At 42.8% G+C, this 24,594-nt stretch overlaps 1 protein-coding gene across 2 annotated transcripts; it reads left to right on the top strand.

Annotated features, from left to right (window-relative positions):
* The first annotated feature begins 196 nt into the window (after positions 1 to 196).
* On the top strand, positions 197 to 16,053 carry LOC116937546 (speckle-type POZ protein-like). 2 transcript variants are annotated; one of them, XM_076063058.1, is made up of 11 exons: positions 197 to 308; positions 881 to 1,002; positions 1,186 to 1,337; positions 4,541 to 4,668; positions 5,452 to 5,498; positions 8,724 to 8,726; positions 9,855 to 9,982; positions 11,373 to 11,428; positions 11,861 to 11,983; positions 13,007 to 13,152; positions 13,315 to 15,856. In XM_076063058.1, exons 1-11 carry the CDS (start codon positions 231 to 233, stop codon positions 13,457 to 13,459), a joined length of 1,128 nt encoding a protein of 375 aa, XP_075919173.1. In that variant the 5' UTR covers positions 197 to 230; the 3' UTR covers positions 13,460 to 15,856. The 2 variants fall into 2 exon arrangements, with proteins under 2 accessions (XP_075919173.1, XP_075919172.1); XM_076063057.1 differs by lacking the exons at positions 197 to 308; positions 881 to 1,002; positions 1,186 to 1,337; ... (1 more) ...; positions 5,452 to 5,498; positions 11,373 to 11,428 and having other exon boundaries at positions 8,122 to 9,336; positions 9,866 to 9,982; positions 13,315 to 16,053.
* Positions 16,054 to 24,594: the final 8,541 nt, after the last annotated feature.

Raw genomic sequence — 24,594 nt, 5'->3', positions numbered from 1 at the left:
ATCACCGTCAGGTGTGAAAACCACAGCAAGAACATTTAACTCGTAATCTCGTAGTCACTTACGTGTTAATATCGCCTGATGATGTCACTTACATGTTAATATCGCCTGATGATGTCACTTCCCTCTTAATGTCGCCTGATGATGTCACTTCCTGCTTAATGTCACCTCCTGATGTCACTTCCCTCTTAATGTCACCTGATGATGTCACTTCCCTCGTATTCAATGCAAACATGTCCAGGGCCCCGAGCCCTCCACCTCCGTCTGAAATGTCCAATGTGCCCATCGCAGAAAGCTGGTGCTACACACAGGTAACTTGTTCCCCTGTTGTGGCCAATCACATTCAACGGGTCTCCCGTCTTGTGCCGATCAAAGTATGCGCATGGCTAATGTATTTAACTTTTACACGTTTTTTTGTTCATCGCGCAAAGCCATCCAAAATGGTTTCATAATTATGTGTAAGTGCAATTATGGATTATCATTGTACAGGCTATTTTTGTACATCAGATTGCAAAGTTCATAGAATTGCACTAACAACATTATACTAGATAATTGTCTCTGATTTTGACTGGTAGTGTATTTTTACAAAAGGGGCAGCAGTTTTTATCAAATAAAAAAATAAAAAGGCCTTTTATTGCACACTCTAATCTATGACATGTTGAGACTTGTTGTGTTAACGCTGTGCAGTAATGAACATGCAAGGTAATCCCAGAACACTAATAAGACCCTTTCATTTACAGTAATGTTTCTTTCCTTATAGACAGTTTGTGTTTTTTGAGCACAATATTCAGATGTGTGGGTGAAATGCTTGAGGGTTTGTCAATGGTCATGTATTTATGGTAATGCATGAGCTTTATAGCTGTTATGTGCTCGTGTGTTTCAGGTTAAGGTCGTAAAGTTCTCTTATATGTGGACCATCAACAATTTCAGCTTCTGTCTTGAAGAAATGGGCCAAGTTCTCAAGAGTTCTACATTTTCAGCAGGCACCAATGATACATTGAAATGGTACAGTAAATTCTGGCTATTTTATGACATTAAAAAAAAATCACAATGCTCACGGAGGTGCTTTACTAGAACAATTTTGCATAGTGCATGTTTTAGTTCATACTATATTGTTTTAGTAATGTAGTCTGCGCGTACATACACACCTAATATTAACGACCATGTCTTGTTCATATGTTCAATCAGGTGCCTACGCATAAACCCCGAGGGTTTTGACGAAGAGAGCAAAGATTACCTATCGTTGTCCTTGTTATTGGTCAGCTGTCCCAAGAGTGAAGTCTACGCCAAGTTCAAGATTTCTATTCTTAATGCCAAGGGAGAGGAAACCAAGGCTATGGGTGAAACTACTTGTATTAAAGTATCAATTCACGTCATATGTGTATTTGGTAACAGGATTATATCATAATCAGCCATTATTTATCGACTGCTTGAAACATTTTATAAACCTTACGAACACCATCCCTCATCCTTCACATGAGCTGATCTAATATCTCCTTGTCTACGTTTGACATCGTCTTGGGCATGTACTTTACTTTTCTTCCTATTCGACCACTAGTCTCATCCATCAACCATCCCATTTAGCGATGTGTCCTGTCCAAGCCCAATCTATATTTACAACAGTGAATATGATGTCTCTAATTTGCCGTTTTGATTTGACCAACGTGTTCCTCTTTCAGTTTCTCACTGTAATTCTCAACATACTTCTCTCCACGCTTTGTGTACTTTGTAGTTTTATTCCATTTGTCAGTGTTTCTATTTGTAATCAGTGTTTCATAGTAGGTAATATGCACTAGATTGGAATCTTTCATCCTGTAGCACATTGCAACTTTTCATTATCAAATTCATATTCCAAAAGTGATCTTGATCCTGTTCCACCTTCAGGAGTTTCCATTATGCATATTTTTGTGTTTTCCATGATATTGACCCTCCAATAATAATTTTATTTTGCTTAGTGTACCTGGACATTGTCATTCACGGACATTTCTTTTCCTAGTTTTACAATCTTCACCATGTGTTATTCCATTGTAATTTATCAAGTGACGGCTTTATTTTTTCTGCTTGCACTCACTGTTTATTACAACTTCATTATTTTTGTTTGTATTCTCATCCATTTTTTTATTCATTTCTGGTGGTTTTACAAAGGTTGGCATTTTCATCCCATTTCACACTTCTCCTTTACCTTGCTTTAGTGGTTCATATTGTTTGTTTTATAATTGCCTTATTACTTTCAGGATACTCTTTCAATGCGCGATAACTATTTTAAGTGATGACATCCATACATTTACTGTGCTTTGCTAAGGCTATTAACATTTCTCTGAGAGTCTAAATCTATCTTTTTGTTTTAAACTTTCATGTTTTTTTCTTAGTATTTGCTTTGGTGTTGTCTTTGGTAATGTTAACATGTAACTCACGTCACACAACCATGTTTACAAAGACAAGCATTATTAATACACAAACACATTCACCTAATCCATATGAACTATATCTTCATACACTTAAATCCAGGTCTGATTTTCATCTACCTTGAAGTTAAAAGCTAAACTGAACTATTTTTATTTTACCAGGCAAGGCCCACTGAGCTACAGTGTGGGAAAAAAGTATTTGATGCCCTGCTGATTTTATACGTTTGCCCACTAACAAAGAAGTGATCAGTCTATAATTTTCATGGTAGGTTTATTTGAACAGTGAGAGACAGAATAACAACAACAAAATCCAGAAAAACGCATGTCAAAAATTGTATAAATTGATTGGCATTTTAATGAGGGAAATAAGTATTTGACTCCCTCTCAATCAGAAAGATTTCTGGCTCCCAGGTGTCTTTTATACAGGTAACGAGCTGAGATTAGGAGCACACTCTTAAAGGGAGTGCTCCTAATCTCAGCTTACCTGTATAACAGACACCTTTCCACAGAAGCAATCAATCAGATTCCAAACTCTCCACCATGGCCAAGACCAAAGAGCTCTCCAAGGATGGCAGGGACAAGATTGTAGACCTACACATGGCTGGAATGGGCTACAAGACCATTGCCAAGCAGCTTGGTGAGAAGGTGACAACAGTTGGTGCGATTATTCGCAAATGGAAGAAACACAAAAGAACTGTCAATCTCCCTCGGTCTGGGGCCCCATGCAAGATCTCACCTCGTGGGGTTGCAATGATCATGAGAACGGTGAGGAATCAGCCCAGAACTACACAGGAGGATCTTGTCAATGATCTCAATGCAGCTGGGACCATAGCCACCAAGAAAACAATTGGTAACACACTACGCCGTGAAGGACTGAAATCCTGCAGCGCCCGCAAGGTCCCCCTGCTCAAGAAAGCACATATACATGCCCGTCTGAAGCTTGCCAATGAACATCTGAGTGATTCAGAGGACAACTGGGTGAAAGTGTTGTGGTCAGATGAGACCAAAATGGACCTCTTTGGCATCAACTCAACTCGCCGTGTTTGGAGGAGGAGGAATGCTGCCTATGACGCCAAAAACACCATCCCCACTGTCAAACATGGAGGTGGAAACATTATGCTTTGGGGGTGTTTTTCTGCTAAGGGGACGGGACAACTTCACCGCATCAAAGGGAAAATGGACGGGGCCATGTGAGAACCTCCTTCCCTCAGCCAGGGCATTGAAAATGGGTCGTGTATGGGTATTCCAGCATGACAATAACCCAAAACACACGGCCAAGGCAACAAAGGAGTGGCTCAAGAAAAAGCACATTAAGGTCCTGGAGTGGCCTAGCCAGTCTCCAGACCTTAATCCCATAGAAAATATGTGGAGGGAGCTGAAGGTTCGAGTTGCCAAACGTCAGCCTCGAAACCTTAATGACTTGGAGAAGATCTGCAAAGAGGAGTGGGACAAAATCCCTCCTGAGATGTGTGCAAACCAGGTGGCCAACTACAAGAAACGTCTGACCTCTGTGATTGCCAACAAGGGTTTTGCCACCAAGTACTAGGTCATGTTTTGCAGAGGGGTAAAATATTTATTTCCCTCATTAAAATACAAATCAATTTATAACATTTTTGACATGCGTTTTTCTGGATTTTGTTGTTATTCTGTCTCTCACTGTTCAAATAAACCTATCATTAAAATGATAGACTGATCATTTCTTTGTCAGTGGGCAAACGTACAAAATCAGCAGGGGATCAAATACTTTTTTTTCCTCACTGTACATAGCTCTTTTTCAGAAGTGCCCTGGCCACAAACAATAGCCTAACGAGATGGCTTATTGTGTGGAAATGCATAGCAGCCAAATACTCTGGATTTTTATAAATATGGAGGGAAAAACCGGAAGACCTGGATAAAAATACATGCAAGCACAAGGAGAACATGCAGACTCCAAATATACAGGCATCAGGGTTGAGATCGAACCCATGACCTATATACCAGGCGAGGTAGTTGACTGCCACCGTGGCGCAGGGCTTTAGAATACATTGCTATCTTTACATTTTGAAAATATAATGAAGTTTTTTTTTTCCCATTACATGAAATTACCACAGTTTATTGTAAGAACTGGTGAGTATTGTTTGAAACCTATTTTTTTACAGAGACCCCGCGAGCATACCGCTTTGTCCAAGGAAAAGACTGGGGATTTAAAAAATTCATTCGAAGAGATTTTTTGCTTGATGAATCTAATAGCTTGCTTCCAGATAACAAACTGACACTCTTTGGTGAAGTAAGTATGACATGCTGCGGCTATTGTGTAATTTTCTATTTTATTCATTACAATTGCACAGTTGGAGTCAATATTCTACTTAATTGAAGATTGTAATAATTACTTTCCCTGTTCCATACAAGGAAATTGTTAACATGAGTTTTCCAAGCACTTTTTTCCTCCACTGGTGCTAGAGTTAACATAGCACAACAATTAAATAATCAAGCTTAATTTTTTTTAGGTTTTCTCCCTCTGGATAGTGTTTATATTTAAACCTTGACATTTTTATAAACTAGAATGTCAGGTATTACATAATGTGTTTTGTTTAAATGTCGCCACATGAATTCCTTTTCCTATTCTCGGACATCAGCCAGTTTGATGTAAATGTTTATTGTCCTTGGGGGGGTCCTTTTAATCACCAGATTAAATTTTTTTACCTTTAAAATCCTTTACAAAATACAAGCATTTTTGATAATGAAAGGAAGCACATCAAGGAGGGCTGTTCACTTCCTCTGTTGCTGTGCAGAACCCATAATTAGGGGCCTCACTACCTGTTGAAACTGTTTATACAGTGTAAAATAACTTGACAAAAATATAGAATGAAAATTGATTAATATGAAAAACATTTCACGGACCACTATTTTGGCATTATTCACAACACTTGTTCTGATATAGGATGTTTGTGCAGATTTGCTTGCTTGATTGAACCAAAGCCTACATCTTCATGCAAAATGTGAAGTTAAGTGAGGATTTGTATAAAAAAATCATCAAATGCCTTCTCAAAGCTGGTTGATGTTTATGCAGGTTAGTGTGGGGCAGGATTCCGTGAACATTTCTGGTCAATCCAGCATGTTTAACCACCCAAGATGGCGCCGATGATGGCAGCCTCGGCCGGTTGGTGCGCCCTGTTTTGTCCAGTTTTGTCTTGTTTTGTCTTGAGAGGGGCTTGCTGTTCAACACACTCGTGCTGGTGAGAGAGGCCTGCTGTTCATCACACCCGTGCTGGTGAGAGAGGCCTGCTGTTTTGGGGCCTGCTGTTCATCACACCCGTGCTGGTGAGAGAGGCCTGCTGTTCAGTACACCCGTGTTGAGGGGCCTGCTGTTCAGCACACCCTTGCTGGTGAGAGAGGCCTGCTGTTCAACACACTGCTTTTCAGCACACCCGTGCTGGTGAGAGGGGCCTGCTGTTCAGCACACCCGTGCTGGTGAGAGAGGCCTGCTGTTCAGCTCACACGTGTTGAGGGGCCTGCTGTTCAGCACACCCGTGCTGGTGAGAGGGGCCTGCTGTTCATCACATCCGTGTTGGTGAGAGGGGCCTGCTGTTCAGCACACCGGTGCTGGTGAGAGAGGCCTGCTGTTCAGCACACCCGTGTTGAGGGGCCTGCTGTTCAGCACACCCGTGCTGGTGAGAGGGGCCTGCTGTTGAGGGGCCTACTGTTCAGCACACCCGTGTTGGTGAGAGTGGCCTGCTGTTCAGCACACCCGTGTTGAGGGGCCTACTGTTCAGCACACCCGTGCTGGTGAGAGGGGCCTGCTGTTCAACAGACCCGTGCTGGTGAGAGGGGCCTACTGTTCAGCACACCCGTGCTGGTGAGAGGGGCCTGCTGTTCAACACACCCGTGCTGGTGAGAGGGGCCTGCTGTTCAACACACCCGTGCTGGTGAGAGGGGCCTGCTGTTCAACACACCCGTGCTGGTGAGAGGGGCCTGCTGTTCATCACACCCGTGCTGGTGAGAGAGGCCTACTATTCATCACACCCGTGCTGGTGTGAGGGGCGTGCTGTTCATCACCCCCGTGTTGGTGAGAGGGGCCTGCTGTTCACTCCCATGCTGGTGAGAGAGGCCTACTGTTCATCACACCCGTGTTGGTGAGAGGGGCCTGCTGTTCACCACTGCCATGCTGGTGAGAGGGGCCTACTGTTCAACACACCAGTGCTGGTGAGAGAGTCCTGCTGTTCAGCACACCCGTGCTGGTGCGAAGATGGCGCTGATGATGGTAGCCTCAGCCGGTCGGTGCGCCCTGTTTTGTCTTGTTTTGTCTGTCAATTCAGTGTTTTGCCAAGATTTTCGGAGTTCTCTAACAAGAGATGAACTTTTAAATATCAGGGAAACAACTCCTGTGGATTTAATTCCTACTTTTCTGCTTCCAGCGGCAGAATTAGTAGGCATTCTAGTCAATGCCGCGCTAGGCTTTGCTCAAGCAACGAAACGCCGCCCAAGGGGTAAACGGTCGGGGGCTCTAGTACGGCTACGCAGACGCGGGATCCGAACAGTGCTTCCGAGCTTTTTCCTCTCCAACGTACGTTCACTGTACAACAAAATGGATGAACTTCAGCTACTGATGGTAAAAAACAAAGACTTTCTTTCAGCTTCTGCATTGTGCTTCACGGAAACATGGCTGTGTGATTTGATTCCGGACACTTCGCTACAACTAGCAGGATTCCATCTTGTAAGATCGGATCGTGACATAGCACTCTCCGGCAAGACGAAAGGCGGTGGTATTTGTTTTTACATTAACAGTGGCTGGTGTGTAGATGTCACAGTGATTCTGCAACATTGTTCTCCACTCCTTGAATCAATTTTTATAACCTGTAAACCGTTTTACTCGCCTCGCGAGTTCGCGTCGCTCATTTTGGTCGGAGTTTATTTGCCGCCTTGTCCTCAGGTTAAAGAGGCCCAACGCATGCTCGCCGATCAGATTCTGAGTGTGGAGCGAGCAAATCCAGATTCGTTGGTTATCGTACTTGGCGACTTTAACAAAGGTAATCTCAGCCACGAACTCCCCAAATACATACAATTCATTAAATGCCCAACCAGAGAAGGGAACACTCTGGATCACTGCTACACTACAGTCAGTAGAGCCTACCACGCCGTCCCCCGAGCAGCACTAGGACACTCTGACCATGCCATGGTCCACCTGATTCCTGCATACAGGCAGAAACTAAAACTCTGTAAACCTGCTGTGAGGACATCTAAACAGTGGACCAGTCAGGCTGTGGAAGATTTGCGGGCGTGCTTAGACTGTACTGACTGGGATATGTTCACGACTGCTACCAATAGTCTGGATGAACTCACAGAGGCTGTGACGTCCTACATCAGCTTCTGTGAGGACTGCTGTATCCCAACACGTACCAGGGTGAACTTTAACAACAATAAGCCCTGGTTCTCAGCAAAGCTCAGAAGGTTGAGGTTGGAGAAGGAGGAAGCGTTTAGGAGTGGAGATAGAGACAGATTCAAGGAGTCGAAGAACAGGTTTAGCAAAGCGGTGAGAGAGGCTAAACGACTGTACTCAGAGAGACTAAAACACCAGTTCTCTACAAACGACGCTGCTTCTGTCTGGAGAGGGCTCAGGCAGATCACCAACTACAAACCCAGAGCCCCCCACACCACTAACGACTCCCGCCTAGCCAACGACCTGAACGAGTTCTACTGTAGATTTGAAAGACAATTGGACTGTCCTGAACCACCCCTTCCAACCCAAGAGGCCCCATCCCCCACCAATACTACAGAGACGACTATCTCCTTTCAGGAGGGAGAAGTTAATAGACTTTTCAAGAGGCAGAATCCACGCAAAGCAGCCGGGCCGGACTCTGTCTCTCCAGCCACCCTCAGGCACTGCGCTGACCAGCTGTCTCCGGTGTTCACCAACATCTTTAACACCTCCCTGGAGACATGCCATGTACCAGCCTGTCTCAAGTCCTCCACCATCATCCCTGTGCCCAAAAAACTAAGGCCAACAGGACTAAATGATTACAGACCGGTCGCCCTTACATCTGTGGTAATGAAGTCTTTTGAGCGCCTGGTCCTGGCACACCTCAAAGCCATCACAGACCCTCTCCTGGACCCCCTTCAGTTTGCCTACAGAGCCAACAGGTCTGTGGACGATGCAGTTAACATGGCCCTCCACTTCACCCTACAGCATCTGGACGCCCCAGCATCCTACGCCAGGATCCTGTTTGTGGACTTCAGCTCTGCCTTCAACACCATCATCCCTGCCCTGCTTCAGGACAAGCTCTACCAGCTGAACGTGCCATACACCACCGGTAAATGGATCACAGACTTCCTGACTGACAGGAGGCAGTGCGTTAAGCTGGGAACACAAGTCTCTGGCTCCAGGTCCATCAGCACCGGAACTCCTCAGGGCTGCGTCCTTTCCCCTCTGCTCTTCTCCCTGTATACCAACAGCTGCACCTCCAATCATCTGTCCGTCAAACTATTGAAGTTTGCGGATGACACCACCCTCATTGGGCTGATCTCTGGTGGGGATGAGTCTGACTATAGGTGGGAAGCTGACAATCTGGTGACCTGGTGTAGCCAGAACAACTTAGAGCTAAATGCTCTAAAGACAGTTGAGATGGTTGTGGACTTCAGGAAGAATACAGCACCACTCACCCCCATCACCCTGTTAGACTCCCCAGTCAAAATTGTAGAGTCCTTCCGCTTCCTGGGCACTATTCTCTCCCGGGACCTCAAGTGGGAATTGAACATCAGCTCCCTCACCAAGAAAGCTCAACAGAGGATGTACTTTCTACGGCAGCTGAAGAAATTCAACCTGCCAAAGACAATGATGGTGCAATTCTATACAGCGATCATTGAATCCATCCTCACCTCCTCCATAACCGTCTGGTACGCTGCTGCCACTGCCAAGGACAAGAGCAGACTGCAGCGTATCATCCACACTGCTGAGAAGGTAATTGTCTGCAATCTACCGACCCTCGAGGACCTGCACACGACAAGGTCTATGAGGCGAGCGAGGAAGATTATGGCCGATTTCTCCCACCCTGGACACTCTCTGTTTCAGCTACTCCCCTCCGGCAGAAGGCTTCGGTCCATCAGGACCAAAACCTCACGCCATAAAAACAGTTTCTTCCCATCTGCTGCTGGCCTGTTAAACAAGGCCGAGGGCTAACACTGTTTTTAACATTTGATCTACATAACGACACGTTGCTGATATTAACTATGTTTCCCTATTTGTATTTTTTAATTATATCTTAAAGCTATTTTATATTCGATATTTATTTAATTTTATATATTTCAGCCCCTTAATGTTAGACTTTTAACCCTTATTATAGTAAGACTTGTTTAAAACTTATTTAAGATTTTAGATTCCTATATGTTGAATGTATGCACCATCCTGCCAAAGTAAATTCCGTGTCGGTGTGAACTTACATGGCGAATAAAACCCTTTCTGATTCTGATTCTGATGAGTACATTCAAAGTACCAGATTGCCGGCTGGCAGTTGACTTCGGGGAGATCTGGGACAATTCCCGCTTCACTGACTGCCTGCTTCGTGTTGGTGGCCAGGAGTTTAAAGCCCACAAGGCCGTATTGGCAGGTCTGTGCCACAACAAGCAACACATGCGTCGTTTAGTGTACAATAGAACCATATAATTAATGATACTGTAATTAGTTTGGGGTAATCAACTACAGCCATTTCCTGTTTTACACTGAATTTAATTAACTAACACTGGCAAATGCTTACGTCAATTTGTAATGCTTTTTGTTAAAGGATACATCAGTAAATATGTGTAATGAATTCAACTGAGTCACAGACGCACTTCTTCAACCAACACACGGGGTACTACCCCTTAACACATGAACAACCTATGGTGGTGGACCACCAGGCTATCTACACTAATTACACGGGGTCCGGGTCCACGTGTTGGTGACTCTTGTAGGACGTAGATTCTTAAGGATGAACAACAGCAGCCGGTCCCTCTCAGGGACCCGGCTTTTATCCTCTGTGGCGGGGGTGGCTCCGCCCTTAGCCACGACCATCTTCTGGAATCCTCTAGCGGGTTCCCGGCCCTGACACGTGACCACCCCTAGCCCCCACCTGGGGGCCCTGTGTACACTTTACCGGTCACGTGTCCTTCGGGGTCAAGTGCCATGGCCCTTGGTAACCCCATTCCCATGGCCAGCACTCTCACACCCTATCCTGTAGGGGTCGGCACCGCACGCAGAGCGTGGTGCCACTCAGCACTGTCAGACAGCGCTCACCATGCCCCTCTCGGGCCGGTACTGCACCCACATCCACGTGGTGCCCTCGATGTTAATACGATGTTAATACATCGCACGCCGTGCCTCTCTATAGCCGGCATTACACAATGACATTCGCGATGTCACTACATATATATAAATGTAATATTGTATTATGTGAGAGATAAACATATTTAATAATCCTGTTGCTAAAGTTTTTATTCCGTTTTTATTTACTTCACTATATCATCGTTGTGCAGGAATTCATTTTACACAATGCAATTATGGTGTAGGTTTTGAGCCTCTAATTTGGACATTTATTTGCGTCCATGTTTGACAAATCTGTAATGGATATGCCATATGAAATAAAATATGGATCTGGATTGTACCTCTTTTGTATCTAGATTATTTGATCTCTAGATATAACATCTAAATGTGTCTGTACCACATTCCGGTGTTTTTCCAATTAACTGTACAGTAAAACCTTGAATTGCGAGTAAGTTCGTCTGCAAGTGTTTTGCAAGACGAGCCAAATTTTTTAATAAATATTAATTTGATAAACGAGTGAGGTTTTGCAATACGAGTAGTACGTATACGCTTTGTCTGCCGAGCGTCACGTGATCACAACTGATATACGAGTGCTTTGATATACGAGTGCTTTGGATTACAAACACGTTTCCGGAACAAATTATTCTCGCAATCGAAGGTTTCACTGTATTTGTTAACAGTTGCTTTACCTTTTTCAGGTCGGTCACTTGTTTTTAATGCTATGTTTGAACATGAAATGGAAGAGAGCAAAAAGGTATCTTTAAATGCAATCTTAATACAGCACATTAATACTGTGATCATACATTTCCAAGGTGCATTTGTCACAATGGATCGGTTGATAAGTATCTCTTGAGAGTGCTGTCAAATGTTGAACTATTACCCTAGTAACTCTTTTGGCGCATTGCACATTTATTATCAAAAAGTATTCATTCCGAGGGAATGTTAGATTGTATTTTATAGCTATTTTTTATATAACATTTCACAGAAGGCCATTGCATGTGTGTCAAGAATGGATTTATTACGCGCAATAAATAGTCATCGGCAAGTTGAATACAACTTTAATGGAGCCACTTTACATGTGTTGTGTAGATATAACGGATGTTTATTTTATTTAATTGAATGCTATATTTTCGTCTCCCAATATATGCCGAAGTTAATTTGAATATATTGTGTTGCTACCTTGCAGAATCGAGTGGAGATTAATGATGTGGAGCCTGACGTGTTCAAGGAAATGATGCGTTTTGTCTATACGGGAAGGGCTCCAAACCTCGAGAAGATGGCCGATGACCTGCTGGCCGCTGCTGACAAGGTTACACGCTTAAAATGTTAACATGAGATCGCACCACCTTGTGATGTATCGGTATGCAGTTGTAGGTCGCAAGTGAAATTAAAACAGCATTTAGGTATTTTCTAAAGCTCATGTCACAAATAATATGAATAGCAAATGTATATGATGCAGACGTTCACATTAGTGCTTTCAGGTTTTGGAATTGATGTCCTGGGAGATGATTGAATTTTCAACAAAAAATATAAATTGTCATGCAATTTCACAATGGAATTGAATGTCAAACTGGTATTAGTCCATGCTAGAGGCTAGTACGTGTGCATTGAAGTGCATTCACATGCAGCATTTTTATCCTAAGTGCAACCATTTGGCTGTGTGTTCTTGTATTGAGGGTTTTTTGTTAATCACATTAACAATTGATACAATTAGTAATAAAATAAAGGGAAGTGTTTTAAAAGATTGTTTGATGTGGCATGGCTGTATAGAAATAAATTGGAACAAATATACTTTTATTAAGGAAACGGATATCCTGCTGTTCCTGAAGATCTGCCAGATAATCAGTTAAGAGTCATTACTCTCCCTTCTGGAACATCATATTCAATAGTTCCTAAAGCGATTGTAATAAAATAAGAATACAAATCGTATAAAGTCGCATGTTTAAGCTTTGTTCATTAAAGTTTCATATTCTGCTAGAGTTGAAATATGGTGGCTTGCAGTTGCATTGTTTATCAGCTTAACAACCAAACTCTTTAAGCTCTTGGAAAACAACATCTCACCTCCTTTGTAATTTGCATGACTTTGTAACCAATATAATCAAGTTTAGGACAAGGACCCCTAATTATAGTAGAGATCAATAAATACATGACTTAAAACATAAATATGCTGAAAGGTTGATGCCATGTTTTAAGAAAATTATCAAACATTTGACTGCTGTATACTGCGTTTATAAAGTAGTTGATGGGGTGAGGGAATATTAAACAAGCGAAATAGGTAGAGAAAATAGTGTTCTTAATACTGAAATTGCACTTTATTTTTACTTTTCTCAAGTATGCATTAGAGAGGTTGAAGGTGATGTGCGAGAATGCACTATGCACAAACTTGTCGGTGGAAAATGTTGCGGAGACTTTGATCTTGGCCGATTTGCACAGTGCAGAGCAGTTGAAGGCCCGGGCCATTGACTTCATAATAAACAGGCAAGTCTAGTGAGAGTGTGACTGTCACTGAGCTGCGTAACATTGATGATGCTTACATGGCAATTTGCATTACAGTCCCTTTTAATGGAGACTAACCGTTTGCCCCAATCCTTATAGACACTGCTTATTAGGAGCTCGCTTAACCCTGACTTGTACTTGCAGTCATGCGATGGACGTAATGGAGACGGCGGGCTGGAAGTCCATGGTTCTGTCTCGCCCTCACCTGGTTGCGGATGCTTTCCGTGCCTTGGCCACGGCCCAGTCTCCACAGCTGGGACCTCCATGCAAGCGTCTCAAACAGACTTAACGGTGGCAGGCAAAGAACATCTATGACCAAGAAAACTTGGGCTGCACGGTGCGGTTATTTACCTGTGGCCTCCATGCAAACAACCGTGAAGACTTTGCATCAGACTACCAACTTTCCTCTGCTTTGAAAATAATGTTAATTTAAGCAAATTTATTTACTTTCACAAAAAGGTGGCCAAATTCACTTTACCATGTAATATAGTGCTACATCTATACATCTACAACTCTATAAACAAGTACATATGTAGAAAAAATGGAAAACTACAGCCTAATAAACACCACGACATATCCCAATTGAGAGAGTGTAAAATAAAACGTTCGATGTGATTGTCCCTAGGTGGCAGGACAATTTGGTTCAATTGTTTAGTTAAGTAAAAACAGAATGGTCTAAAACCCTGCAATGTCTACCTTAACATGAAGGATGAGTATTCGTCCAGTGTCTGTGTACTCAAGGTTACAGATAGTGGCATAGAGAACAACCAGTTCTGAAAGATAAGAATGTGCCAAGCCATATAAGGCCTTAATTCAAGAGGTAAACTTTTCAGATTGATTTTTCATTGCACAGACAGCTTATGCATTGACTAGAACAGGAGTACTATGATTGCCGAGTTTGAAGACTGACAAAGATAATATTGCAGTCGTGTATCCTGCGTATAACAAAGCATGGATGGAGTACTCGGTGTAAGAAAAGGCAAGGCACAGCATCAATTTGGCCATGTTACGCAGTTCATAACATTTCACTTTTTTGCTTGTATGGGCTTTCATGTATGACCCAAAGATTTTTGACTTACAACAAAAGTAAATCTTATTTCCATCAATTTAGTAGTTTGTATTCACGGAAACAAGATGTGCTGTGTTTCTAAGTTTTGTTTCGTATTATATTGTAATGATTTGTTTTTATTATGAATTTCATCTATTACCAACTCGTAGCATCATGTCAACCCAGAGTTTTACGTGATTGGAAGGACCATAATTTTTGCATCAGCGCTGTTTTACGTAACCTCTCACTTAAAATTAAATTGTACATAAAATTGCATAAGCTTTGAAGGATTACACACATAGATTTGGAAGCACAGATTTAAATAATATTCAAAGCTGCAGGATATAATATGAAAGTACAACAAATGAGCAGTGTCATGGATTTGAGTCGATTTGAAGAATATTACAATCTAATGCAATGTGTTGGGATATGAACAAATGCAAACGACGAGAATGTTGGAGGTTTTTTTACGTGTTAAACGTACAAAACAAGTTGGATAATACATGCAAAATTAAGGATAGCCAGTGTTGTAAGCAGTCTATTTATTTTGTTATTTGTTTAATATTTTAGTTTCGTCCTTATATATATTTGATGCTAAAGATGTATATGGTACATTGCACTCTACCTATTCAATTAAAAACTGATTAGGTGATTCGGGGAAGTTATTTGTTGTCATGGTGAGAGTTAAAGCATTGAAATCTGATTGGGGTTCTAATCTGCAGCAAGTCTATGCTGTCGTAAGTGAGTGTGACAAAAACTCTTAGCAGAGTGCAGCCAGTGCGGTGGACTAATTGAACCCTGAAATGTATCAGGCAGTTACCGATAATGTACTCTTCAAATTGTTGCCTTGTATGACTTCCGAAATTGAAAATACTTTGCGCCAAATGTAAATGTTTATTGGAAAATGGATATACTGTAACTGCCAAAAAAATATATATAATTGCAGAAATAATAATATGGTCTTTGTAAAAAGTGTGTGTTTTGAAAAAGTGTGATTGCATGCAAGACAGTTTTGGGTTCTTCCCACGAGTTTTTATGCATATTCAGAGATGAAAATATGTTAATTGGTTTAATTAAAAAATGTTGCTACAATTGTAATACAAAAATATAAACTTGAAGCTAGTAATGCGGTATAGTGCCCCAATGTTTGACCTTTTATCTTTTTCCATTACAGATAATACTGTTTTGGATGTAATATAAATGTTTTGTAAGGCCCTTTTACAATGAATTGTCAGCAGATGATTGGAATTGCAAAATGAACCATTCTTTGTATATTACGTGTTTTCTAAATTGATTTGCATTATAAATGGCAATATAAACCCTTTTCATATGGTAAATATATTACTGTTATCTGATCTCTTCTAGAAATCAGTATTTGGATATAAGAAAAAAAGCTGCTTTTAGCTCTGCACCACTTATTCCACATTTTTTTCATTAAAATTGTTTTTGATAATGTTAATATTTTCATTTATGACATTTTGCAGTGTTACACTTTTTTCGGTAAAGTCTCGTCGAAAGAAATTACTACACGACTTTACCCGAAAGAACCAAAGAGTCATTCCTGCAGTCACGAAAGCTTTGAATCTATTTTGCAGTGTATTTAAAAGTTGAATAAACATGAATGTACCTGGAAATATGTCCAGTTTAAGTTGTCATGTTCTTTACTCTGGGAATGTTACAGATATGTGGATATGTAAAATTTCAATTGACACCCAACAGCAACATTTTAACAAGTTGTATTTTGGAGCCAAAGGTAAACTTAAGTGTATATTTCCTTGCCACTTTTAAAGGCATGTTTACCATGTGTTGATAAACAGTTCACTGGAGAATTGTAATGTGTTCACTGTTCATCATTTACAGCGTTTTGTCAACCCACTGCTTAAACGAAGGCCTCACCACACCATGTCGGTCATTCTTCACCCACTGATGTTAACTGTGGCTGGGAATTGAACTGGTTGTTTCGTCAGTTTCCTAGTGCCACCACTCCATTCAATTACATCCTGTTTAATGTGTATAATTATAAGTGGCATTCTTACTCTTTGGTTCTATTCGGTAAAGTCACGTAGGTAAAAAAATTAAAACAACAAAAATCACGACGTTTCGGCCACAACACAAGCGGCCTTCATCAGGTGAAGGGACCAACCTGTCCAGCGGGCAGCGTTGGAGTGAAGAAAGCCAAGCGCTGGTCGCCTCCCTTTAAGCTGTGAGGGGGCAAACAGCAAACGCTCTGACAAAGGAAATTAGCATGAAACGCACCACTGACAAAGCTTGGAATTAGCACAAGATGATAATACACCACCCTGGGAGTTTGGAATACCACTATGCATGTTGTTGTTGCAACGCAACAACAACATGCATAAATACAAACTGACAATTTCATCCTTGCAGTCACGAAAGCTTCAAATCTAGAAGTCGCATTCTATTTTTGGTGGTCATACGTTCAGTATTTTCTGCTGAACTGAGTGTTGGATTTATTCATTTTAAATGTACTTTTTGCTTGGTTACATTTTGCTCAGGTAACAGCTCGCATTTGCGGTAATTGGTGCCATACATCAATGTCTTGTCTGGCATTAGACACGTCTGTACGAACAGTGTTTTCATTAGCCTCCATTTATCAGTTAGGGGAACAACTAAGCTCGAAGGGGCAGTACGTGTCGTTCTGGTCACTCAACACGACGTGTACTGTTCACGGACCACTGAGAAAACGCGTTGCAACAACAACATGCATAAATACAAACTGACAATTTCAGCCAGTGCAGCAGCTTTATATAGCATGACCACATCGATTCAAGTTTCACAAACATCTTATTCGTATGTGCAGACGTGTAGCAACTACAATAATGTTTCTTTGAGGTGGTAGAGCCGGATGACTGCGTCAGCTGTAGCAGATTGTATCACTGTAATGCCTCCATTATGTTTGTGAATCGGGCATTGAATTGTTATATGTTCCATGGTTCTGGGTGAGCCCAGTCGCACACTGGAGAGTTTTTTCTATTTTCCTTTTTTGTGCATCGACCGGATGTTGTTTAAGGTAGCCCGTAAGCTTTACGGAAGATCGAAGCCAGGTACCTTTTACATCGGGTCTTTCATGAGGTGTTTGTGTCTTATGGACTTCATTCGGATTTCCAAGAATCACGTTTGAATGTTGACTTAAAGCTTTCGTGACTGCAGGAATTCACATTATTGGGTCTTTCGGTAAAGTCACGTAGATAGGTTCAAAGAAAATAACAAAAAAACTACGACGTTTCGATCACAGCACAAGCAATCGTCATCAGGAGAGCAATCTTATTATCCCTGAGATCAGGGCTAGGCCAGCCCTGAACAAGATCCGTTTACCATTGGGAGAAGTGACAACAGCAGATGTCAGTGTGAAGGCAATCGGTATTACCTTAGTGTTGCGGCATCTCTTCAGAAATGTGAGTCACTTGATCGAGTCGACGGATCTTGTTCAGGGCTGGCCTAGCCCTGATCTCAGAGATAATGAGATTGCTCTCCTGATGACGATTGCTTGTGCTGTGATCGAAACGTCGTAGTTTTTTTGTTATTTTCTTTGAACCTATCTACGTGACTTTACCGAAAGACCCAAGAATATCACGTTTGAAGTTACATTGTTGAAGGTTAAGCGCGTGGGTCCAAAAAGGCTTGCGCGACTCGAGTGCTGGCGAGGGACTGTATTGAGATCCGAGTGGATGGGGAGACGTTCGTTTTTCCACGATTTGCTGTGCTTCCCGGACAGTTGCAGTATTGAGGCAAATGGATGGGGAAGTGATGCGTGGCAACTCGAGAAGCCAGGATTGTGGATCCTGCTTTAAGGTTCAAGTGCCACCGCATTGCATCGTTCAATTGGACATCAACAAGCCGGGTGTGTGCCGAGCTATTTATGGTCCATGCCATTGCACAGAATACACAAGGACCATGGCTTATACCATAGCACCGGTGATAAATAAGAATTATCAAACAAGAACATGGAACAAAAGCTGAAAAGTATTTAGGAAAAAAGCGTGGAGCGGTGCATGCTGAGAGTTACTCCGGGATGGAAAGAGGAATGCAGATGTACTGACATCGCAGACGTCGCTGTGTAATGCCGGCGGTAGAGGGGCACGGTGTGCGATGTACTCACATCGTGGACACCACGTATATAGTGACATCGTGGATGTCACTGTGTAATGCAGGCCCTAGAGAGGCACGGCGTGCGATGTACTCACATCGTGGACACCACTTGTATGCGGGTGTCGTGCTGGCCCTAGAGGGGGCTCTGTGAGCGCTGAGTCATAGCGCTGAGTGACACCACGCTCAGGTGTGCATTGCCGACCCCTACAGGATGGGGTGTGAGAGTGTCAGCCATGGAATCGGGTTACTTTAGGCCATGGCACTCTGGTTGACCCCGGAGAACACGTGACTGGTAAAGTCTACACAGGGTCCCCAAGTGGGGGGCTAGGGGTGGTCACGTGTCGGGGCGAGATCCTGCTCGAGGATTCTAGAAGGTGGTCGTGGCCAAGGGTGCGGCCAGCCACGACCACGGAGGATATAAGCTGGGTCCCCAGAATTGCTGTTGTCATCCTGAAGATCTACATTCGACGTCCGTGAAGAGTCACCAACACGTGGACCTGGACCCAAGCTGGGGTCCTGTCCGTTGTAGCTACTCCCAGTGTAGTTACGGTGTAATTAGTGTAGTTAGCCTGGTGGTCACGTAGCTAGTTACGGTGTAATTAGTGTAGTTAGCCTGGTGGTTATGTAGCTAGTTACGGTGTAATTAGTGTCATTAGCCTGGTGGTCACGTAGCTAGTTACGGTGTAATTAGTGTAGTTAGCCTGGTGGTTACGTAGCTAGTTACGGTGTAATTAGTGTAGTTAGCCTGGTGGTCACGTAGCTAGTTACGGTGTAATTATTGTAGTTAGCCTGGTGGTTACGTAGCTAGGTACGGTGTAATTAGTGTAGTTAGCCTGGTGGTTATGTAGCTAGTTACGTTGTAATTAGTGTAGTTAGCCTGGTGGACACGTAGCTAGTTATGGTGTAATTAGTGTCGTGATTCATAATAAAGGTTTTTGGGTTAGATCGCGTTAGGTATAAATGTGTCGTAACCCTCCACCACCCGACACGGCCAATCAGCAAAAAAGTGTCACGTTGACAAAAGACAAAAGAGTTCACTACATCAGCCCACCGCTGTGTTGAAGGGTGAATCCACAACATTTACAGTTTGAATACGACGTTTCGCTGGTAATTACATCCAGCATCATCGGGCAATTCGCCAGAATGGTAAAGCCCTCACTTGCTCCCGGTCTTAAATAGAGCAGCAGTAGGGTGACGTCTTCATTTAACTCATTCAGGTGCAGTAATTATATAATCGATTGGTGATCAGTGACAGCACCGTGACTACACGGGATGTCGCGCTTGGCCTGAGCAAAAGGCAGACGGCACAAAGAATGAAGACGCACAATATGACACTGTGAACTTGCGAGACAATTTCGTTTTGCGCGTGCGACACTCACCGCCATTCTGCTGGGTAAAATGTGTAGTACTCTTTGGTTCTATTGGGTAAAGTCACGTAGGTGAAAATAACATAACAAAAAATCACGACGTTTCGGCCACAACAAAAGCGGCCTTCATCAGGTGAAGGGACGAGACTGTCTGGAGGACAGCGCTGACTTTACCCAATAGAACCAAAGAGTATGGATCCTAGCAGTCACGAAAGCTTTAAATCTAGAATTAAAATGTGTAGTCCAATCACTTGGCACTAAACATTTTATTTAAATGTGAAGACCTTTGTCGATCCACTGCTGGATAAATTCCTCCACCACGATGTTTCTGCCATGGGGGTTGTTTGACCATCATTCACCACATTGGTCAGTGTGGATTGGTGGACAGGTAGGTGCCCAGAATTAGTTCAGATATCACTCGCTAGTGATGTCATCCATGATCAGTAATCAAACTTGAGTCGCTGCTGGGTTCATAGTGCATTGCGCTAACAATTGCACCGCTACTACACCTTAAACATTGAATGTCATCATTGACCACGATCAATCCACAGCTGGATGAAGACCTCCCGGTGCTATCCGTGTATCTGCTTGAGTCCCGAGTGGTTGGGGTCATCTGAGTGGAAGTGGTGTGTGGTTATCCACGTCGGGTGAGTTTTCTCACCAACCTGCATTGACCAGGGTATAATGACTAACGGTCACATATCTTTCCCACAATTTTAACGCATCTTGATACATTAACCAGAATCTGAAAATATGAAATATTCATCATTACGAGGAAATAAAACAGGAAGGAGACAGACTCCTAAACATGGATTTCTCTTTTTCTTAGTTCTTTCGGTAAAGTCACGTTGAAGGGAAACAATAAAATAATCAAATATATATATAAAACAATAAAAATTCTTACGACGTTTCGACCATAACACAAACGGTCGTCATCAGGTGTGTCGGTTTGCATATATTTATTTTTAAACGGTGTATTTATTTATAAAAACGTTAGCGCCACACGCAGTGATTTGGCAGTATATTTAGAAGGACTAGTCCATCTATGTTCTGAAAAGAGGAGGGGGGAGACGAAAAATTTTAATGTATGCTGTCTGAAAGCCACTGTAAGCGTGAACAATCAATTAAGACCTGAAATGGTTTATCAAATCTTTCCAATGATTGCTAAGCCAGAATCCATCTTCTCGGTTGAAATTGTCTCTGTGCTTGTATATGTGGATAGCCTCATGAACGAATCTCTCATGGTAGCCAGATGGCTTACAAAGAACCTCTGTCTTGAAAAAGTCAATGTCATGTGAGCCTACTGAATTATAACAATGATCTGCCACGGCCGAGGTGTTGGTCCTACCGTGTTTAAGGTCTGCTTTGTGTTCACGAATGCGGTCCGAGACATGGCGTTTGGTTTCTCCAATGTAACTACTACCACAGAGGCAACTTAGTTTGTAGACACCGGGGTATTGTATGTCCGGAATCACATCTTTTACAGACGGAACCAGATCACGGATTTTATGTAATGTGTTGAAATGGACCTGGATCTTGTGTTTATTCAAGATTTTGGACATCTATTTTGTGATCCCCGCAATGTAGGGTAAAGTGATGGTTTTGAAAGGCTCCTCAAGTGGGTCCTTCTTCATGGTTTGAGTGATAGCTATGCGGATTGTATAGTCGGAGTAACCATTAGCCTTAAGAGGTTGGTGTACGTGCTTGAGTTCACTGTCTATGTGTTCCTGGTCGGATATGCATTGGACTCTTTGATACAGAGTCTTGATGAGAGAATTCTTCGGTGATGGATGGTGGTGGGAATCCGGCTTCAGATAAGCATCCGTATGGGTAGCTTTCCTGTAGACAGAGTGGCTCATTGAACCATCAGGTCTCTTTTTAATTAGGACATCCAAAAAAGGTAGCTTGCCATCTTTTTCGACTTCCATGGTAAATCTGATGGCTGGGTGTATGGAATTGATGTGGTCGAAGAATTGGTCTAGAGCAGGCCGGCCATGTGGCCAGATGACAAAAGTGTCATCCACGTACCTCTTCCATAAGGTTGGGCGCAGAGTGGCAGTCTGGATGGCGTCAGTCTCAAATTTCTCCATGAAAATGTTAGCTATAACCGGAGATAGGGGGGAGCCCATTGGGGTGCCCTCAGTTTGTTTGTAGAAAGTTCCATTCCAAGTGAAGTATGTATTGGTTAAACAGTGTCTCACCAGGGGGGGTACCTCAGTGTTTAGTCCTTGATGAACCAAGTCTTCAATGATTGCGATGGTGTCAGGTACAGAAACCTTGGTGAATAAGGAAACTACATCAAAACTGACAAGCAGGTCGTCTGGGGACAGGGAAATACCCTTGATTGTCGATACCAGGTGAGTAGAATTTTGTACCGCAGAGGTGGTTTTTCCAGTGAAAGGATGCAGGATTTCAGACAAAAAACGAGCCAGTTTGTAGGTGGGGGAGTTGATAGTAGAGACGATGGGACGAAGGGGTGTATCTACTTTATGTATTTTTGTTAAGCCGTATAATCTTAGTGGCCTGGCAGCAGAAGGTTTCGACGAAAACTGTTTAGATTGATCAATTAATGCGGTTGAATCAGAAATTATTTTGTTGGTTTGTGTGACGAGGCTGTTGGTGGGATCTCTTTTTATTTTTGTATAACTACCATCGTCGAGTAATTCTTTAATTTTGTTGTTGTATTCTATTTTATCCATGATGACAGTAGCATTGCCCTTGTCAGCTGAGAGGACTACAATATCATCCCTCTTTTTTAATTTATATAATTCAAAACGCTCATCTTTGCTGAGGTTGCTAGCTGGCATCTTAGCGTTTTTGAAGGTTGCAGCGATTTCAGATATTTTTGGCATTGCCTTTGTCGGCTGAGAGAACGACGTTCTCTCAGCCGACAAAGGCATTGCCACTGTCATCATGGACAAAACAGAATATAACAACAAAATTCAAGAACTACTCAACGATGGCAGCTATACAAAAATAAAAAGAGATCCCACCAACAGCCTGGTCACCAAAACGAACAAAATTATCTCTGATTCAACAGCATTAATTGATGAGAACAAACAGTTCTCGTTGAAACCCTCTGCTGCCAGACCACTAAGATTATATGGCCTTCCAAAGATACACAAAGAAGATACACCCCTTCGTCCCATCGTCTCTACTATCAGCTCCCCCACCTACAAACTGGCACGTTTTCTGGCTGATATACTGCGACCTTTCACTGGAAAAACCACCTCTGCGGTACTAAATTCTACTCACCTGGTATCGACAATCAAAGACATTTCCCTGTCCCCAAACGACCTGCTTGTCAGTTTTGATGTGGTGTCCTTGTTCACTAAAGTCCCGGTACCTGACACCATCGCTATCATTGAAGACCTGGTTCATCAAGGACTGCATACTGATGTACCCCCCCTGGTGAGACATTGCTTAACCAACACATACTTCACCTGGAATGGAACTTTCTACAAACAAACTGAGGGCACCCCAATGGGCTCCCCCCTATCTCCGGTTGTAGCCAACGTATTCATGGAAAAATTTGAAACTGACGCCATCCAGACTGCCACTCTACGCCCGACCTTATGGAAGAGGTACGTTGATGACACCTTTGTCATCTGGCCACATGGCCAGCCTGCTCTAGACCAATTCCGCGACCACATCAATTCCATACACCCAGCCATCAGATTTACCATGGAGGTCGAAAAAGATGGCAAACTACCCTTTCTGGATGTCTTAATTAAAAGGAGACATGATGGTTCAATGAGCCACTCTGTCTACAGGAAAGCTACCCATACAGATGCTTACTTGAAACCGGATTCCCACCACCATCCATCCCAGAAGAACTGCCTCATCAAGACTCCATACCATAGAGCCCAATGCATTTCCGACCAGGAACACATTACCAGTGAACTCAAGCACGTACACCAGGCTCTCAGGGCTAATGGCTACTCCGACTACACAATCCGCAAAGCCATCACTCCAGTCATGAAGAAGGATCCTCTTGTGGAGCCACTCAAAACCATCACCTTACCCTACATTGCAGGGGTCACTAAAAAGATCTCCAAAATCCTGAATAAACACAAGATCCAGGTCCGATTCAACACAGTACATAAAATCCGTGATTTAGTTCCATCTGTAAAAGATGCTGTTCCAGACATACAGTACCCGGGCGTTTACAAACTAAAGTGCCTCTGTGGTAGTAGCTACATTGGAGAAACCAAAAGACATATCTCGGACCGCATCCGTGAACATAAAGCAGACTTGAAACACGGTAAGACGAACTCCTCTGCCGTGGCAGATCACTGTTACAATTCAGTGGGCTCACATGACATTGAGGTTCTTTGCAAACCAACTGGCTACCATGAGAGATTCGTTCATGAGGCCATTCACATATACAAGCACAGAGACAATTTTAACCGAGAAGATGGATTCAGGCTTAGTAACCACTGGAAAGATGTGTTAAATCATTTCTGTTCTTAATTAATTGTAATTTTACGATGACCTTCAGACCGCAGCTCTTTCGCCAGCATTGCCTCTTAATACCTCTCACACCACGGTTAATGGTATGGTTTACAACATGGAGTATACTAGGGCTTCGCAGCTGTCTCTCTCCCCCTCCTCTGTTCCGACCATGGACGAACTCGTCCGTCTGAACGGGGCCCGTAGCTATCCGTGGTACGGAAATTTGAGGGTAAGAATCCACCCATTTTTTCACCATATAGCATTGTGATATATAACGACTTATGGTTGGTAGCTTAGCTGATTGGAGAATATAGAGTTTATTGATAACATGAAGGTAATTTATATTTTAGTTTTTATTGGTTCACTATATAGTACTGTGAATAGCTCAGATGTGTAGTCATTTCTGTGACCAGTCACTAGCAAATCACCCAGTTATTTCAATGC

The sequence above is a fragment of the Petromyzon marinus genome, unplaced genomic scaffold, assembly GCF_048934315.1.
Source record: "Petromyzon marinus isolate PM22_M1 ecotype Great Lakes invasive population unplaced genomic scaffold, UKy_Petmar_22M1.pri1.0 PM_G_Scaffold_88, whole genome shotgun sequence".
NCBI classification, from domain to species: Eukaryota; Metazoa; Chordata; class Hyperoartia; order Petromyzontiformes; family Petromyzontidae; genus Petromyzon; species Petromyzon marinus.
The sequence above is the reverse complement of the archived record's forward strand: the minus strand, read 5'-3'. Positions and strand labels throughout refer to the sequence as shown.